Source organism: Oncorhynchus kisutch, linkage group LG9 (genome assembly GCF_002021735.2).
Source record: "Oncorhynchus kisutch isolate 150728-3 linkage group LG9, Okis_V2, whole genome shotgun sequence".
Classification (NCBI taxonomy): Eukaryota; Metazoa; Chordata; class Actinopteri; order Salmoniformes; family Salmonidae; genus Oncorhynchus; species Oncorhynchus kisutch.
In genome coordinates this window covers 882,501-902,925 of record NC_034182.2, presented here as the reverse complement: position 1 = coordinate 902,925, position 20,425 = coordinate 882,501, and the positions used below count along the sequence as shown (strand labels likewise).

Here is a 20,425-nt window from a genome sequence, read left to right as displayed (position 1 = left end):
TTAGTCCTATATCGATACAACCTGAAAGGCCACTCAGAAAGGAAGAAGTCACTGCCCCAAAACTGCCATAAAAAGCCAGACTACAGGTTGCAACTGTACATGGGGACAAAGATGGTTCTTTTTGGAGAAATGTCCTCTGGTCAGATGAAACAAAAATATAACTTTTTGGCCATAATGACAATCTTTATGTTTGGAGGAAAAAGGGGGAAGCTTGCAAGCCGAAGAACACCATCCCAACCGTGAAGCACGGGGATGGCAGCATCATGTTGTGGGGGTGATTTGCTGCAGGAGGGACTGGTGCACTTCACAAAATAGATGGCATCACCAGGAAGGAAAATTATGTGGATATATTGAAGCAACATCTCAAGACATCAGTCAGGAAGTTAAAGCTTGGTCACAAATGGGTCTTCCAAATGGACAATGACCCCAAGCATACTTCCAAAGTTGTGGTAAAATGCCTTAAAGACAACAAAGTCAAGGTATTGGAGTGGCCATCACCAAGCCCTGACCTCAATCACATAGCAAATTTGTGGGCAAACCTGAAAAAGCGTATGCGAGGAAGGAGGCCTACAAACCTGAGTCAGTTACACCAGCTCTGTCAGGAGGAATGAGCCAAAATTCACCTAATTTATTGTGGGAAGCTTGTGGAAGGTTACCCGAAGCGTTTGACCCAAGTTAAACAATTTAAAGGCAATGCCACCAAATACTAATTGAGTGTATGTAAACTTCTGACCCACTGGGAATGTGATGAAAGAAATAAAAGCTGAATAAATCAATCATTCTTGTGACTATTTTTCTGACATTTCACGTTTTTAAAATAAAGTGGTGATCCTAACTGACCTAAAACAGGGAATTTTTACTAGGATTAAATGTCAGGAATTGTGAAAAACTGAGTTTAAATATATTTGGCTAAGGTGTATGTAAGCTTCCGACTTCAACTGTGTGTTTTTTTATTTATTTAACACATTTGCAAAAATGTCTAAACCTGTTTTCGCTTGGTCACTATGGGGTATTATTATGTAGATTGATGAGGAAACAAATTAATTCAATCCATTTTAGAATAAGGCTGTAACGTACCGTGGAAAAGGGAAGGGGTCTGAATACTTTCCAAATCAGGGCAAGCACACAAACCCAAGAGTGGCCGGTGTGCTTATGAAACACTAATGTTAACCCTACCTTCCATGTTCTCCTATGGGATCCATCCTCCAGGCCAGTGTCCTCATATAACACCAGTGGGGTTTAAAGCCATCCATGAGGTCATATAGCTGAGGTTACATAAGGAACAGTAGATCAGTACACGGCCGACAGCATCCCAAATGGCACCATATTCCTTATGTAGTGCCCTATGGGCCCTGGTTAAAAGTAGTGCACTATGTAGGGAATAGGGTAACATATGGGAAGCAGTCATCTCTATGGATCACTGATTTCACAGTGTAATTTCACTACTTGGTAGAAGCCTTAGATTCCCTCTAATTACAGTCGGGTCAGATTGAGTCAGACACTGTACATCTAATGTCTCTCACTCTGAAGGTGGATGTGGAGGACAAAGACGTTGGTGAGGGAGAAGGAACAGGGACCGTGTCTGTTACAGTGAACCTACAGTCATGTTGATATTGACCAATGAGGTTATGTTTCTTGGTGATGGTTGTAGGCTGTTCACAGAGAGGACTTAGTGCACACATACATAGCATAGCAACCCCCCCGCCCCACACACACACTTCAATCCTTCTTCATTTCAAGTGCCATCCTGATTTAGTGGTGAACTTAAGCCTCTTAACTACTACATATTTCTCTGTGGGTTTGCTATCCATTATATAACACGCACAGACACACACCACAGGGCCAGGTGAGAGAGAACGATGACACTTGGTATTAGATTCAGCATGCAGCGTTGGGGTTCTGCAGCATTAGAATCTCCCTACCTACTGCCAGTCAGTTTACGGCTGGTCATTTGCTGTGCAGGCATCTTGGCCCAGGGTGACCTGTAGTGGAGGGCACTGCTTGATTACACACATCTATGCATGCAGATTCCCTTCCAGGTGTAGGCTTGGGTGGTAATGCACACACAAGGGAATGGGAAAGAGCTCACGCTCTCTCACACACACACACACACACACACAGAGTGAGAGAGGAACGAAGACAAATACACTAGCACTCTCTAGCAAGCATAGACACACACAGAGAGAGAGAGAGGAATGACGACACATTCATTAGCACTCTGGCAAGCATAGATGCATAGATGCGCACCCCCCCCCCCCCCCCCCCCCCCCACACACACACACAGGTAAACAAACAGGCAAAGTGTTCCTTTTTTCAGCTTGAAAGAACATCATTCCAACCCAACCGATGTGTAAAAAACATAAAACAGCCTACATCTCCCTCTGTCTGTTTGCACACACTGCAGAGAAATCTAAAGATAAACCCTGTGAGTGTCCAGTGAACCGACGCCTACGGTTGGTTTCCTGCCTTCAGCAACCCAGAGAGATCTGCAACATGCATCTCTGGCAAATCCAAATCAGGCTAGGAGAAATACCAGGAGACGTAGGTAGTAAGGAGAGTCCCAGTTCCCAATTCCAGGTTGGTTTGAAGAAAATAAGAAAAAAGAGACAAATCTATGAATTTGCAGTCTCAGTGTAAGAGGCTAATGGGTCTCCAGTGTGACAGGCCTCGCTTTGTGTATTTGCTAGTGAGCAAAAACACTGATCCACATAAAGTGAAGACTGTTCCAGATCTCTTTTCTCCTCCTTCCCTCTCTTTTCTCTCACTCTGTTCTGTAATTTGTTTATGCGCCATTATGGTTGCAGCTGTTGGTAAATCATATGTAATTACATTGTAAATGCCCCGCGTGGAACGGAGAAAGCGATTAGGCTTTAGAGAAGAGAAAATGATTTTAGTTGGGGTTGATTAAAATGGCATTTGGCTGTGGTGTGGCGAATGAGGCGTACTAGCGGAAAGACAACAAAAAGCAATGAAAACACTGGATCATGTTGTCCTCTGCACTCAACCGAAGGCCACGCGGAATCCTATTTGACCAAATCATTACCATCAACAACGGAGATCATCCCATCCAGAATGAAACAGAAGACCAGACAACAGATTAAAGAATCACTGCTAAATGGTTACTAAAAAGCTGGGATAATTCCAATTCCCTTCCCAAATGAAGAAATTAAACACAAAATCACTGTTAAGCATTTTCCAAATGATGCAGAAACTCTAATTCAGGACACCCAAAGAGAGAAAATGGGGAACAGAAAACCAAGAACAGGAGAAGCGCAGAAAGAGGCAACATTTCACCAGCTGTAATCAGCTCAATATTCAAATGTATGAGATGCACACAGCGGCATCTAGAAAGGAGCACACCCAGGGAAATGTGTAACTAACCTAAAAACAACACTTATTCTGGGAGGTCTCAGAAGACTCTCATTTCCATTTAGTACATGTTGTTCCTGGCGTCTTTATCAGATCTGCTATATAGGCACTGGTGTCTGAACTAGCTTATATTAGCAGTTGTAACGCTGCCGCTTCTGCCGTGTGCATATGGTGTGTGTGAATGTGTGTGTGCACGGGCAGTCTGAATGATGACACCGGGCTGAGGCACACAGTGCTAACTCTACCTGCTAGTTTGGCCTGTTAAATATGCATGAGGTTTGGACAGGCTTCATCCTCTGGGGGGGACGGCGGCTTGTGTTAAAGACCTTCCAGGTGGGAACGGGAACAACACTGCTGATTACACACACACACACACGAGAGCTGAATGATAACAGACAACCTACCTCAACACAGACAGAGGAGGTACTGGAGATGCAGGGGGAGAGATAAAATGGTTTTATGGGGAGCAATTTACTCCTCTTTTGGGCACCAGTTGGGAGGAAGTGTCGGCAGCCGCTGTGCGTGGAGCGATGCCGCCATAACAAACAAATGATGGCAGAGCCTCACTAATGCCCACTCTGCCTGTGGAAGAGCGTTTCAGAGTCGCATCGCACTCTCTCCCCCTCCTGGCAGTCGGACAGGGGGCCGTCTCCACCAAATTACAGTTTCTGTCATTTGAAAGCCCAGAAGAGACAAAGAGGCAGCATCTGTGACTTTTCTCCTGCGCTCTACACTCCCATTGAGGCCTCGTCGAGTGAGGCTAATGTGGATTTTCACCCAATATGCCCGGGTGCGGTGCGGCATTGGGAGGGTTCACCTGTACTTGTAGGGGGAGAAGAGTGTAAGTGGGTTCGTTGCCAAGAGAAGAGCGATTCATTGCCACATAAGGTAACCAGCGTTGACTTTCTGGTTACTAGTGAAACCAGAGCACTAAGACCAAGAGCAAGCCGCATTGGGTCCTGCTCCCTCGAAAATACACCCCTCAGAACAAACCGTGCTACAGCTGAGCAGACAGGTGATCTGACCTTCCAATCTTCAGTTCCATTCAAATTCAACAATGAATACCTTCGCGGTAAAGCTCATCCGAGGACCTCTAAATATTGCATCATCCGGCGCGGTGGTGGGGAGTTAACTTGCAGTGTCTGCTTTTCTCCCTGCTTGAGTTTGTTGTTGCTTTCTACAGCCGTGGCCTCTGCAGTTTGTGTGGAGTGTCACCACAGCTGTTAACAGACCAGCTGAAGAGAAACAAGACGTAGTTCAGCACGACTGAAGCATATAGACCCGGTGAAACAAGGACGGCCGAGAGATGTGAGGATAAAATCATGACCATGACAAACTACTGCCCCCTCTAGGATGACCGTGTCCTCAAAAGACAGAGGCCAGCGGTAGGCGGGGGGAAACAAAGAGCCACCCTCTACAGAGGATCACATGGGAACAGGGACTTGCTTATGTGCACAGAGCTTTATCCAGCCATCTTCAGTCCACATTAAGCAGGGTCGTGTTCATTTGAGCACACAATGGAAACATTTTCAAATATTTCGCAACTGAACACAAAAAAATGTGCATTTCGCATTGGCCTTTTTCAATCCGTTTTTATTCCATTTGGTGCCTAATGAATACGGCCCAGGAGTGGAGAGCTGTTTCTAAGATGGCCCTAGTTCGCTGCTTCACATTAAGGCCTGGTTAGAGCCCCCTGCATTCCCTTTCGGACAGATCGATAGAGAATGTCCTCTTATTGACATCAATACTGGCAAATGCTAATGGCCTGGCACACCAGTGTTACGAGGCTCCCCATTGACTGCTCCTAAAAACAATGTGTGCCGTCACACGTTAAGGCACTCCACAGTGGCGGACAGTTCTGGGGCATTGGGACCTTTAAAAACCCCTAGGTTTTCACCGAATGAGGGGAACATTTGAGAAAGAGAGAGCGATAGAGCTAGTGAGAGGTGAGAGTGAGACATAAGGAGAGAGAATGAGGAAAAACTAGAACACAGAGACCGAACCACAGAGCATAAGGAACAAGAGGGAGAAAGATAGACTTAGCAACAGAACAAGAGAGAGATTGAATAACAGCATGATAGTAGGAAGGAGTGTGACTGAGTGGTGTTCCAGCATCATTAGGTGGAGAACAGCTGCTGGGTGTAAAGGTAGAATGTGAATCATGTGGACAGAGTGGCACCTGGTCGGGGGAACCACCACTCATTGGAAGGCTGTACCACTGTCAGCTCTTAGCTCCCAACTCTGGTCTGGTCTGGACTAGGCTGTACCGCTGTCAGCTCTTAGCTCCTAACTCTGGTCTGGACTAGGCTGTACCACTGTCAGCTCCTAACTCTGGTCTGGACTAGGCTGTACCACTGTCAACTCTTAGCTCCTAACTCTGGTCTGGACTAGGCTGTACCACTGTCAACTCTTAGCTCCTAACTCTGGTCTGGACTGGACTAGGCTGTACCGCTGTCAGCTTCTAACTCTGGTCTGGATTGGACTAGGCTGTACCGCTGTCAGCTCTTAGCTCCTAACTCTGGTCTAGGCTGTACCACTGTCAGCTCTTAGCTCCTAACTCTGGTCTGGATTGGACTAGGCTGTACCGCTGTCAGCTCTTAGCTCCTAACTCTGGTCTGGTCTGGACTAGGCTGTACCGCTGTCAGCTCTTAGCTCCTAACTCTGGTCTGGACTAGGCTGTACCACTGTCAGCTCTTAGCTCCTAACTCTGGTCTGGTCTAGGCTGTACCGCGGTCAGCTCTTAGCTCTGGTCTGGTCTGGACTAGGCTGTACCACTGTCAGCTCTTAGCTCCTAACTCTGGTCTGGTCTGGACTAGGCTGTACCGCTGTCAGCTCTTAGCTCCTAATTCTGGTCTGGTCTGGTCTAGGCTGTCAGCTCTTAGCTCCTAACTCTGGTTTGGGCCAGGCTGAGGCTTGGTGGGCCTGAATCCCAGTCCTGGATGGTCTGATAGTGTAGCTCTCTTCATAAAAATCATTCTCAATGCTCTACAGTCATGGACAGGTAAAGAGGGCCAGGCTAGAGACAGAACATCCAAATATCTTCTGTTAACACCCACAATCCCTAGGCTGCAAAACAGAGGAAAACCAACAGTGTTTTAGTAGCCTGTCACTTTTCTGTCTTTCAGTGTGTCCAAGGTCAGATATCTTATGCAGGTTCCGCTCAGAGTAATTACACAGTCTCAGGAGAGAGGGATGGGGAGAGAGATGAGGGATAGGGAGAGAGAGAGAGAGAGAGAGGGATGGGGAGAGGGAGAGCGGGATGGGGAGAGGGAGAGCGGGATGGGGAGAGAGGGATGGGGAGAGATAGGAGAGAGGGATGGGGAGAGATAGGAGAGAGGGATGGGGAGGGATAGGAGAGAGGGATGGGGAGGGATAGGAGAGAGGGATGGGGAGGGATAGGAGAGAGGGATGGGGAGAGATAGGAGAGAGGGATGGGGAGAGATAGGAGAGAGGGATGGGGAGAGATAGGAGAGAGGGAAGGGGAGAGATAGGAGAGAGGGAAGGGGAGAGAGGGAAGGGGAGAGACGGAAGGGGAGAGAGGGAAGGGGAGGAGAGAGGAGAAGGGATGGGAGAGTAGGAGAGGGATGGGGAGAGATAGGAGAGACGAGGCATAGGGAGAGATGGGGAGGGAGAGATAGGAGAGAGGGAAGGGGAGAGATAGGAGAGAGGGAAGGGGAGAGATAGGAGAGAGGGAAGGGGAGAGATAGGAGAGAGGGAATGGGAGAGATAGGAGAGAGGGAATGGGAGAGATAGGAGAGAGGGAATGGGAGAGATAGGAGAGAGGGAATGGGAGAGATAGGAGAGAGGGAATGGGAGAGATAGGGAGAGAGGGAATGGGAGAGATAGGAGAGAGGGAATGGGAGAGATAGGAGAGAGGGAATGGGAGAGATAGGAGAGAGGGAATGGGAGAGATAGGAGAGAGGGAATGGGAGAGATAGGAGAGAGGGAATGGGAGAGATAGGAGAGAGGGAATGGGAGAGATAGGAGAGAGGGAATGGGAGAGATAGGAGAGAGGGAATGGGAGAGATAGGAGAGAGGAGAGGGAATGGGAGAGATAGGAGAGGGAATGGAGAGATAGGAGAGAGGGAATGGGAGAGATAGGAGAGAGGGAATGGGAGAGATAGGAGAGAGGGAATGGGAGAGATAGGAGAGAGGGAATGGGAGAGATAGGAGAGAGGGAAGGGAAGAGATAGGAGAGAGGGAAGGGAAGAGATAGGAGAGAGGGAAGGGAAGAGATAGGAGAGAGGGAAGGGAAGAGATAGGAGAGAGGGAAGGGGAGAGATCGGAGAGAGGGATAGGGAGAGGGAGAGAGGGATGGGGAGAGGGAGAGAGGGATGGGTAGAGGGAGAGAGGGATGGGTAGAGGGAGAGAGGGATGGGTAGAGGGAGAGAGGGATGGGGAGGGAGATGAGAGAGAGAGGAGAGAGGGAGAGGGAGAGAGGAGAGAGGGATAGGGAGAGAGAGGAGAGAGGGATAGGGAGAGGGAGAGAGAGGAGAGAGGGATAGGGAGAGGGAGAGAGAGGAGAGGGGGATAGAGAGAGGGAGAGAGAGGAGAGGGGGATAGGAAGAGGGAGAGAGAGGAGAGAGGGATAGGAAGAGAGAGGAGAGAGGGATAGGAAGAGAGAGGAGAGAGGGATAGGAAGAGAGAGGAGAGAGGGATAGGAAGAGGGAGAGAGAGGAGAGAGGGATAGGAAGAGGGAGAGAGAGGAGAGAGAGATAGGAAGAGGGAGAGAGAGGAGAGAGAGAGGGAGAGAGAGGGATAGGGAGAGGGAGAGAGAGGAGAGAGGGATAGGAAGAGGGAGAGAGAGGAGAAAGGGATAGGAAGAGGGAGAGAGAGGAGAAAGGGATAGGAAGAGGGAGAGAGAGAGGAGAAAGGGATAGGGAGAGGGAGAGAGGAGAGAGGGATAGGAAGAGGGAGAGAGAGGAGAGAGGGATAGGAAGAGGGAGAGAGAGGAGAAAGGGATAGGAAGAGGGAGAGAGGAGAAAGGGATAGGAAGAGTGAGAGAGAGGAGAAAGGGATAGGGAGAGGGAGAGAGAGGAGAGAGAGGGATAGGGAGAGAGAGGAGAGAGAGGGATAGGGAGAGAGAGGAGAGAGGGATAGGAAGAGGGAGAGAGAGGAGAAAGGGATAGGAAGAGGGAGAGAGGAGAAAGGGATAGGAAGAGGGAGAGAGGAGAAAGGGATAGGAAGAGGGAGAGAGAGGAGAAAGGGATAGGGAGAGGGAGAGAGAGGAGAGAGGGATAGGGAGAGGGAGAGAGAGGAGAGAGATGGATAGGGAGAGAGGAGAGAGAGGGATAGGGAGAGAGAGGAGAGAGGGATAGGAAGAGGGAGAGAGGAGAGAGAGGGATAGGAAGAGGGAGAGAGAGGAGAGAGGGATAGGAAGAGGGAGAGAGAGGAGAGAGAGGGATAGGGAGAGGGAGAGAGAGGAGGGAGAGGGAGAGAGAGGAGAGAGAGGGATAGGAAGAGGGAGAGAGAGGAGAGAGGGATAGGAAGAGGGAGAGAGGGGAGAGAGGGATAGGAAGAGGGAGAGAGAGGAGAAAGGGATAGGAAGAGGGAGAGAGAGGAGAAAGGGATAGGAAGAGGGAGAGAGAGGAGAAAGGGATAGGAAGAGGGAGAGAGAGGAGAAAGGGATAGGGAGAGGGAGAGAGAGGAGAAAGGGATAGGAAGAGGGAGAGAGAGGAGAAAGGGATAGGGAGAGGGAGAGAGAGGAGAAAGGGATAGGAAGAGGGAGAGAGAGGAGAAAGGGATAGGGAGAGGGAGAGAGAGGAGAAAGGGATAGGAAGAGGGAGAGAGAGGAGAAAGGGATAGGGAGAGGGAGAGAGGAGAGGGATAGAGAGATGAAAAATTGAATGATATCTGTAACATTTCCCCAGACCGGAACATTCCTTTTCCAACTAATTCTACCACACGTTTACACACACACACTCTTTCGGTAATTAAATCTGACTAATAAAATGTTTTCTCACAAGCAAAACTGTCGCAACCGACCGATATTACTGTGCACTTTGCTTCACCGTTTAGGGACCATTAAGAGACATCAGGGAGCTTAAGAGAACATGAAAACACAGCCTACTATCTTCTCTTGGTATGTGAGACACAGTGACCACAGGCAGAGTATGAACAGAACCGAGCACAGTGGGAACTAAAGACAACTTGGAGTTTTATTTACACTTTATAACAGTGTGTCTTCAACCCCTTTGAAAAAAGAGGAGGATAAAACACACCGGATTGATTTCCTTTGGATTTACTCCGATGTCCCGAACGGCTCGCCCAGCGCCTCAAGGTTGGTCAAGGAGTCTTCACCCCAGCTGCCTATTTTTATCCAGACAGTAAATGGAGTGATGACGACAGCTGCCAAAAAAATAAACTTGTCTGACCTCTCACCTCTGATCTTAAAACACTTAAGCGTGAGAGAGGAGTGAGGGAGAGACAGGGAAAGAGAGAGAGAGATGCAGGTAAGATGGGGAGAGACAAGGTCAAAACTCTCTCTCAGGTAGATTGCTGTCTGTTGTGGTCGACCTGTTTGCCTCGTACAGAATTGTGCTACAGTATGGAAACAATTTTGGGAGCGAGAACATCTATTTGCGGGTGATGAATTCACAGCATCCTATACGTGTCAGAATCTATTTCCATAATAGCGTACGGCGTGGCATTGGGGGCTGCACATTTAGGGAGATCCCTGCTCTCTGAGAAAGGTGGGAATACAGACTGGTTAGGGGGAAACCTACTGCTTGACGCCAATTTGCCGTGCGCCTTAGGACCAACTTAACCACAACACAGACAGCTATGTCATTATCAAAAACCAATCTTCATAGTATTTCTAAAATCACCCCCCTCCCCCTACATTATAAATTCTGCCGTCTCTGAAAAAAACATGTCATGAAATTGCAAAGCACTCGGCTTGTAAGAATTTACTGGGCCTGGGCTTTGATGTGCTCTTCAAGGGGCTGTGGGCCTTAATGTGAGAGAGAGAGAGAAAGAGAGAGAAAGAGAGAGAGAGAGAGAGAAAGAGAGAGAGAGAAAGAGAGAGAGAGAGAAAGAGAAAGAGAGAGAAAGAAGAAAAGAGGATAAGATAAGGAGAGTGAGGGTTGGAGGGAGAGAGTGGGGGAGGGAGAGGGTCACAGGGGGTGATTCTAGTCATATTTGCCTGCCTGCTGAAAATAACAATCGTGTTTTTCCTAACGAGCACATAACTCTCTCGGTGGGAGACATCGGCCAATTAAAAACAAAAAAAAGGCCCCACATTGCTGGTTCATCTGAAATCATGAAAAAAATCAAAGATGACTAAAACTGTGCTTGAACGCAAAGACTGCAGTACTACCAGCCGAGCTGCAGCTTTAGCTACGTTTCCTAAACCGTGTGTCTCTATCCTGTTCTGGTTCTTCACATGTGCTTTCCACGCTTCCCACTGTTATCAGGCTAATCAACCCTGTCTGTGCAAGTGTGTTTCCTGTCAATCACACTAGTCGTCACGGTGATCACATAGGTTACATGGCACATCATCAGCGCTCTACATAACTTCCTCCGGGGACATGGGGGATATATGCAGCTACATGGAGGGGGATCAGCAGGAGGAGATCTGTTCTGATCATTCTCCAACACCTGAACATCTCCTGGGTGGGTGGTGTGTACGTACGTGGTATTAGTGAGGGGTTATGTCGGGTGCCAAAGGCTGCCACGCTCCAACGTGATAGGATTGTCACGCTCACGGAGACGCAGGGCTCAGATTGGCTCTAAATGAATGCAAATTAATTAATTATCGCATTAAGATGAATTAAGTGACGACGAAAGTCAATTTCATGGCCTCTGCCAAAGTCCAGTGGCACTAGTCAGAATGCCTTCAACTGAAATAAGTCTTCAGCATTGACCCCAACCCCTCTGAATCAGAGGTTACTGGCCCAAAGCTCTAAACACGAGGCTACCTGCCGCCCCATGAGATCCCCACCCACCCCCACCTCGTTATGGAACACACACTAGTGAATGTGTGATTGAGTGAATGACCGAGAGAGAAATAGAATGATTGAACCAATTAAAGCAAAGTGTCTTTGTGTCTGTGTGATGATGCAACACGCTCATTAACCCCTGCTCTGTCCAACCAACTCCTCGTTCCCACGAGGCATGGGACCAAGTACACAGTCACATTGAATCACAGCCTCCCGTCCTATTCAAGGAGCCAAAAGGGGATAGGTGCTGGAGCCAACCTTTGGCAGACTCCTCTACGGCTGTAGTGTGTAGTGTACACACTAACCAGCGTGTTGTTAGACGCAGGGCTATGCATGAGACGCCACACACAACCGTTCCAGCTATGTTGTGTCTGAACACATTACTCAGACAGAGTGTTTGTAGAAAACATTGGTAAGAATATTAACGGTAAGAATGTTTATTTTTAAAGGAGAGCTTAAAAGAAAGATGTTCCTTAACATTGTAGATGTCCAATGCCTTTGGGCTGTGGATGAGTGGAGGGGGTTGAGTTTGGGTCAGCTAGAAGAATGATAATGATATAAAATGTGAGGGTTGGTTCTCTCTGTCAATGGCAGGGGGTTGGATGGGTTAGTAGTAATTACATGAGTGGCTGGCCATAGTGCTGCTTCACTGGGCTCGGGCTAACAGGCCTACATAAAAACACTGTCGCTCACAACACACAGAATGCAAACAGACAGAAACACAAACATGCAGACAAACACACACACAACCTTGGCAGCCCACAGAGAGAACAATGATGGCCATTAGTACAACAGCAACAGTAGATGCTGTACACTAGATCACCTCTTTAAGCTCAGAGGGCTAAACTATGGACCTCTCCTTACACCGACCCATAATGTATCGCACACGGAGAGCGAGGGGAGGAGGATGATGGCGGGTGCAGACCCGCCAAAACACCTGGGATTGTTATTTATTCTGTCTCAAACGTTCCCTCCCTCCACTGGGGAATGACAGAATAATCTGGTGATTTATTCCAGTCTTTCAGTAGCAAAAACAAGCGGAAGGTTGGTGTGTTTCTCTGCAGGAAGGTGGAGGATGCAGAAGGGAGATACATGTGAGAGCAGAGAGAGACCGTCTGGGCTGTGGGGCAGAACTGCCCGTCATCCATGAAGTCAGCCTCCAACTAGTCCCGTCTCTCGCGCACACACACACACACACACCTACCTATCTCCACGTCCTGGGTGTAGAAGTGCATGGTGTCCGTGATCTCGGTGACATATACAGCTCTGTAGTTGGCTGTGCGCTCTTTCTCCCCCCTCACACACTCCCCCCCCCACACACACACCTGTCTCCACGTCCTGGGTGTAGAAGTGCATGGTGTCCGTGATCTCGGTGACATATACAGCTCTGTAGTTGGCTGTGCGCTCTTTCTCCTCCATCACGTGCACCACCTCCTCCACCTTCTTCTCCTCATAGTTGGCCCAGATCTGAGGGGGGAGGAAGGTCACATGATTAGGGTGAAGCATGACAGAACACTCCCTGTTCTTATGTGTAATATAATGATATCATTAATATGAGGTCTTTCTCGTTAAATTGGGGATCTGACTTCAGTCCCCTGTCTGACTGAAGACCACAGCAAAAAGGACATTTCTCATGTCTAAACCTCCAGCTAAGCATGCCAGTTCCTTATTATACGGCACATGATCAAACATCTAACATACTCAAAACAAACCCAAACCAGACATCAAACTACTACTTGAATCACTGCCAACTCCAACAGAACAATTCATTTACACTCCTAAATGACTCCCATTACTTGATTCAGGGCCTGTTTTGATGCCAAAGGGAAATACGGTCTAGAACAAACAACCCCTAGACCGGAGAAACATGGGTCTGTTATCTAACAGCAACACCAATCCCCTGTGTGACAACCTCTCTCCCTCTTTCCCCCTCTTCACCATCCTCTAGAGTGTTTTTGGTGTGGAAACCAGGTCAGCTCCTCTCCAAGGTTGGCCCTCTGTCGGGAGGGCAGGAGGCTCATTAAGGGAAGAGTGTTCCGCTTGGGGCCACAAATCAAACACTATGGTCGACGCTATGGACGCACAAACACACACGAAAACACACACATGCGCGCATGACAACAGCCACACACACGCGTGTGAGGGACAGGATGACAAGAGCTCCCTATTCATCTCTCCTCCAGCTAATGTTCTGAGGCTCCTGCTGATGGGGTCACTGAACCCCACTGCCAGGGAGAACAAGTGGAACACAACTTCACAACAACTAAAGTCTCCTTTCCTTGTGTAACTCCACAAGACATCTGGTTCTACTCCTTTCATTTCCACCGCAGGCTGTTGTGTTGACTTGGAGGTAATAAAAAAAAACGAACAAGTTTGTGGTTTTTATATAGTGTAGCGATTTCAAACCAAATTTGATTTGTCATATGCTTTGCAAACAACAGTTGTAGACTAACAGTGACATGCTTAAAGGCCCTTCCAACAACAGGTGTAGACTAACAGTGACATGCTTAAAGGCCCTTCCAACAATGCAGAGAGATTTATTTTGAAAAAGTAATAACACGGGGAATAAATACAATGAGTAACGATAACTTGGCAAAATACACAGGGTACCAGCACCGAGTCAATGTGCAGGGGGACATGGTCGATATTACTATGTTCGATAAAAGTTATTACGCATAGATAATAAACAGCGAGTAGCAGCAGCATGTGAAGAGTGTGAATGTGTGTGTGTTTGTGGCATCAATATGTATGTGTGTGCACGTTGTGTGTTTGTGTGTGTTGGAGTGTCAGTGTAGTATGTGTGAGTGTGTGGTTAGAGTCCAGTGAGTGTACATCGAACCTGTGCAAGAGAGTCAGTGCAAAAAATAAGAATGAAATAAAGCAGCCTTATGGCTTGAACCTGTTCAGGAGCATTCTGGTCCCAGACTAGACAGCCTTATGGCTTGAACCTGTTCAGGAGCATTCTGGTCCTAGACTAGACAGCCTTATGGCTTGAACCTGTTCAGGAGCATTCTGGTCCCAGACTAGACAGCCTTATGGCTTGAACCTGTTCAGGAGCATTCTGGTCCCAGACTAGACAGCCTTATGGCTTGAACCTGTTCAGGAGCATTCTGGTCCTAGACTAGACAGCCTTATGGCTTGAACCTGTTCAGGAGCATTCTGGTCCTAGACTAGACAGCCTTATGGCTTGAACCTGTTCAGGAGCATTCTGGTCCCAGACTAGACAGCCTTATGGCTTGAACCTGTTCAGGAGCATTCTGGTCCTAGACTAGACAGCCTTATGGCTTGAACCTGTTCAGGAGCATTCTGGTCCCAGACTAGACAGCCTTATGGCTTGAACCTGTTCAGGAGCATTCTGGTCCCAGACTAGACAGCCTTATGGCTTGAACCTGTTCAGGAGCATTCTGGTCCCAGACTAGACAGCCTTATGGCTTGAACCTGTTCAGGAGCATTCTGGTCCCAGACTAGACAGCCTTATGGCTTGAACCTGTTCAGGAGCATTCTGGTCCTAGACTAGACAGCCTTATGGCTTGAACCTGTTCAGGAGCATTCTGGTCCCAGACTAGACAGCCTTATGGCTTGAACCTGTTCAGGAGCATTCTGGTCCTAGACTAGACAGCCTTATGGCTTGAACCTGTTCAGGAGCATTCTGGTCCCAGACTAGACAGCCTTATGGCTTGAACCTGTTCAGGAGCATTCTGGTCCTAGACTAGACAGCCTTATGGCTTGAACCTGTTCAGGAGCATTCTGGTCCCAGACTAGACAGCCTTATGGCTTGAACCTGTTCAGGAGCATTCTGGTCCCAGACTAGACAGCCTTATGGCTTGAACCTGTTCAGGAGCATTCTGGTCCCAGACTAGACAGCCTTATTGCTTGAACCTGTTCAGGAGCATTCTGGTCCTAGACTAGACAGCCTTATGGCTTGAACCTGTTCAGGAGCATTCTGGTCCCAGACTAGACAGCCTTATGGCTTGAACCTGTTCAGGAGCATTCTGGTCCCAGACTAGACAGCCTTATGGCTTGAACCTGTTCAGGAGCATTCTGGTCCTAGACTAGACAGCCTTATGGCTTGAACCTGTTCAGGAGCATTCTGGTCCCAGACTAGACAGCCTTATGGCTTGAACCTGTTCAGGAGCATTCTGGTCCCAGACTAGACAGCCTTATGGCTTGAACCTGTTCAGGAGCATTCTGGTCCTAGACTAGACAGCCTTATGGCTTGAACCTGTTCAGGAGCATTCTGGTCCCAGACTAGACAGCCTTATGGCTTGAACCTGTTCAGGAGCATTCTGGTCCCAGACTAGACAGCCTTATGGCTTGAACCTGTTCAGGAGCATTCTGGTCCTAGACTAGACAGCCTTATGGCTTGAACCTGTTCAGGAGCATTCTGGTCCCAGACTAGACAGCCTTATGGCTTGAACCTGTTCAGGAGCATTCTGGTCCTAGACTAGACAGCCTTATGGCTTGAACCTGTTCAGGAGCATTCTGGTCCCAGACTAGGCAGCCTTATGGCTTGAAGCTGGTCAGGAGCCTTTTGATCCCAGACTTCGCGCTCTGGTACCGCTTGTCACCAGCTTTTAGCAGCTGGCTAATTATTTAACTGTGTGGTATCATCAGCTAATTACCTTCACAAGGTCTCTCTCTGCCTCCCTCTCCCCCTCTGAGCAGTGTTACATGCTGACTAGACCAGGCACGGGCGTGAGTCTGCGTGAGCCATCGTGCACATGTTGATTTTGTCCATCCACACCAGATGCGATCAGGACACGCAGGTTAAAATATCAAAATCAACTCTGAACCAACTATATTAATTTGGGGACAGGTCGAAACACATGAAACATTCACGGCCATTTAGCTAGCTAGCTTTGTTGCTAGTTAATTTGTCCTGAGATATAAACATTGGGTTGTTATTTTGAATTAAATACATAAGTTATTTTTTTTCTGGGTCTTTGTAGAATTTTGACCCATTTTAAGTCACATGTTCTCTACTCCGACATGTAATCCACTGATAAAAGAGGAAACCTAGTTAGTTTCCAGTAATCTCTCCTCCTTCAGACTTCTTCTTCTTCTTTGGACTTTATATGGCGGTTGGCAACCAACTTTAAGGTGCATTACCACCACCAACTAGACTGGAGTGCGGAACTCAGTTCATCTTTCAATCACCCACGTGGGTATATGATCCTAAAAACCAATGAGCAGGTGGGAGAGATGATACTTGCATGCACCTCAAGCGTTAAAACCATGTTCTATTTTAGCGCTTGGCTATGCAGATGCTCATTGACGTGCGCGATCAGTTTGGATGAAATTACTGAATAACATGTATGTGTACATTTATTTCGCAATGCTGCCGCATGTAACGTGATGCGCGGTGTGGTCAGCATGTTAGCATGGTAGGCTAATTACACCCAGCGTTCTATAGGCCTTTTTCGGCATGCTAGCATTAACCAATTACATCTGACGTATGCAGCGTAAGACATTTACAGGCCCATTTCACTACTGCAATGAGTCGTGCTAGTGAATCGGCTTACTGCCTGCTACCTTGAATCATTGGGAACAAATATTTATTATACAACAAGCGAGCCTTGGCGGGTGCCCTGCCCACCTGGAGACAAAAGACTGGGTCAAACCACCCAATTACATTCAATTGCTTCCTTGTGGTGCCAAATAAAGGGAAGGGATATATTTTTTGTTAAATAATTTTGTGGATTCGACTGACCAGGAGTTAATTAAGACCCAAACATGGCCACACTTCACAAACTTCCACTGGTCTTTTTCCCTCTTTTTCTCCATCCCTCCCTTAGATATTAATGGATTCAATACCCACAATGCAGTGGGGCTTCAGCAGAGGGTAATGACATGTCCGGGCTTTTAATCAAACCTGCAGGACCAATCTGAGTGACACAGATTAGCGTGTCACTGTTCATTACCGTGGCAACTGTCACCGTGGTGGCGGGGGTTTGGGAGTCGTTCATGACGATTCAGGCCAAGTGACCTCTGACACGTTGGCCCACGTCACACCGCCGCAGTGGCAAGGGAACAGGAGGAGAGAACACGCCCAGAATGCCAATCACAGCGCTGCATTCACAACGACTATGCAGAAGTGGCCTTACACATGGTGCTCTCCCCCACACACATTCTCCCCCGTTGTGCCCTAGGTGGATGACCTTCCGTGAGCAAACGACCATTCCTGTTTGTTCCACTTGAACGCAGGTATGTGACTGCTGTTGCTGCTTGGACACAGAGACGTGAGAGAGCGAGAGGAGTTAGGGTTTCCGAGCTCCCTGTGTCCGGCTCCAAAAAGCAGAGACAGCAAATCATCAGTCCTCTACTCCTGAAAAGGAAAACTGTTCTATATGGACAACAACAGTGTTCCAAAAGGAGGACAACAGGCTTCCAAAAGAACAATAACAGTGCCTCAAAAAGACAACAGTGGTCCAAAAGGAGTACAACAACAGTGTTCCAAAAGGAGTACAACAACAGTGTTCCAAAAGGAGTACAACAACAGGCTTCCAAAAGGACAATAACAGGCTTCCAAAAGGACAATAACAGGCTTCCAAAAGGACAATAACAGGCTTCCAAAAGGACAATAACAGGCTTCCAAAAGGACAATAACAGGCTTCCAAAAGGACAATAACAGTGTTCCAAAAGGACAATAACAGTCTTCCAAAATGAGGACAACAACAGTCTTCCAAAATGAGGACAATAACCGTGTTCCAATAGGACAATAACCGTGTTCCAATAGGACAATAACCGTGTTCCAATAGGACAATAACCGTGTTCCAATAGGACAATAACCGTGTTCCAATAGGACAATAACAGTGTTAAAAAGGACAATAACAGTGTTCCAATAGGACAATAACAGTGTTAAAAAGGACAATAACAGTCTTCCAAAAGGACAATAACAGTCTTCCAAAAGGACAATAACAGTGTTCCAAAAGGAGGACAACAGTGTCCCAAAAGGACGACAATAAGTTTTCCAAAAGGAGGACAACAACAGTGTTCAAAAGGACAACAACAGTGTTCAAAAGGACAACAACAGTGTTCAAAAGGACAACAGTGTTCAAAAAGACAACAAGTGTTCAAAAAGACAATAACAGTGTTCCAAAAGGAGGACAACAACAGTGTCCAAAAGGAGGACAACAACAGTGTCCCAAAAGGACAACAATAACAGTTTTCCAAAAGGAGGACAACAGTGTTCAGAAGGACAATAACAGTGTTCAAAAAGACAATAACAGTGTTCAAAAGGACAATAACAGTGTTCAAAAAGACAATAACAGTGTTCAAAAAGACAATAACAGTGTTCAAAAGGACAATAACAGTGTTCAAAAAGACAATAACAGTGTTCAAAAAGACAATAACAGTGTTCAAATCAGATCTTATTTGTCGCATACACATGGTTAGCAGATGTTAATGCGAAATGCTTGTGCTTCTAGTTCCAACAATGCAGTAATAACCAACGAGTAATACAACCTAACCTAAGGTCCACATGGCATGGTGTTTAACATGGGATAATCATGCTATGCTAGTGAAGCATGAATAGTCAGTAGTGACAAATGGTAAGAGATAGCTGAACCAAAGCCTAAGGGTGAACTGTGCCTGGCTGATGTCACAGCCAAACCCCTTGAGGTACTGAAGAGTAGACTGACTGTTTTACTAAAACCACAACCGGCATTATATACAAATGTGCAAAGAAATATGAAAATGAACTAACTAATAACGAACAAAGTTAAAAACACTGCAGAGTGTGAAGAGAAGAAACGTGAGTCTGGAAGGGCTTGCAGCAGTACTGGTATAGACTGGAATGGGAGGTCATTTAGAATGTCCTGGCAGACTAAGAGACATTACATTCAGAAAATTCCCTTTTTCTCACACACACACACACACACACACACACACAACCAGGGGGATGGGGACATTGGGAACATTGATTAAAGGTGACAGCATGTCAATTCCAATAGAGTGTGTTCGGCCCGGGGGAGACCAAATCTCCATCAACACCCAGAGCACAGACACACACACAGTGGTGCATACTCACACACACACACACACACACACACACACACAGTGGTGCATACTCACACACACACACACACACACACACACACACAGTGGTGCATACTCACACACACACACACACACACAGTGGTGCATACTCTCACACACACACACAGTGGTGCATACTCTCTCACACACACACAGTGGTGCATACTCTCACACACACACACAGTGGTGCATACTCTCACACACACAGTGGTGCATACTCACACACACACACACACACACAGGTGCATACTCTCACACACACACACACACAGTGGTGCATACTCACACAGTGTGTTCGGCCCGGGGGAGACCAAATCTCCATCAACAACCAGAGCACAGACACACACACAGTGGTGCATACTCACACACACACAGTGGTGCATACTCTTACACACACACACACACAGTGGTGCATACTCTCACACACACACACACACACACACACGCATACTCTCACACACACACACACACACAGTGGCGCATACTCACACACACACACAGTGGCGCATACTCACACACACACACACACAGTGGTAAATACTCACACACACACACACAGTGGCGCATACTCGCACACACACACAGTGGCGCATACCCGCACACACACACAGTGGCGCATACTCGCACACACACACAGTGGCGCATACTCGCACACACGCACAGTGGAGCATACTCACACACACGCACAGTGGAGCATACTCACACACACGCACAGTGGAGCATACTCACACACGCACAGTGGAGCATACTCACACACACACTGGCGCATACTCACACACACACACACACACACACTGGCGCATACTCACACACACACACACACACACTGGCACATACTCACACACACACACAGGCGCATACTCACACACACACTGGCGCATACTCACACTCACACACACTGGCGCATACTCACACTCACACACACTGGCGCATACTCACACTCACACACACTGGCGCATACTCGCATACTCACACACACAGGCGCATACTCTCACACACACACACACACTGGCGCATACTCACACACACACACACTGGCGCATACTCACACACACACACACACACACACTGGCGCATAC

General features: G+C 47.6%; 1 protein-coding gene across 2 annotated transcripts in view; it reads right to left on the bottom strand.

The window, feature by feature from the left end:
- The window catches only part of snd1 (staphylococcal nuclease and tudor domain containing 1), a 320,657-nt gene that overhangs the window by 66,101 nt on the left and 234,131 nt on the right, over window positions 1–20,425 (bottom strand). The window contains exons 18-19 of one of the 2 annotated variants that reach the window (XM_031831420.1): window positions 12,678–12,776; window positions 12,514–12,556 (exon numbers count right to left, since the gene is read on the bottom strand). In XM_031831420.1, coding sequence (XP_031687280.1) covers window positions 12,514–12,556; window positions 12,678–12,776 — 142 coding nt within the window. Of the gene's footprint in view, window positions 1–12,513; window positions 12,557–12,634; window positions 12,777–20,425 lie in introns of both variants that reach the window. The other variant, XM_031831421.1, reaches the window with a different exon arrangement.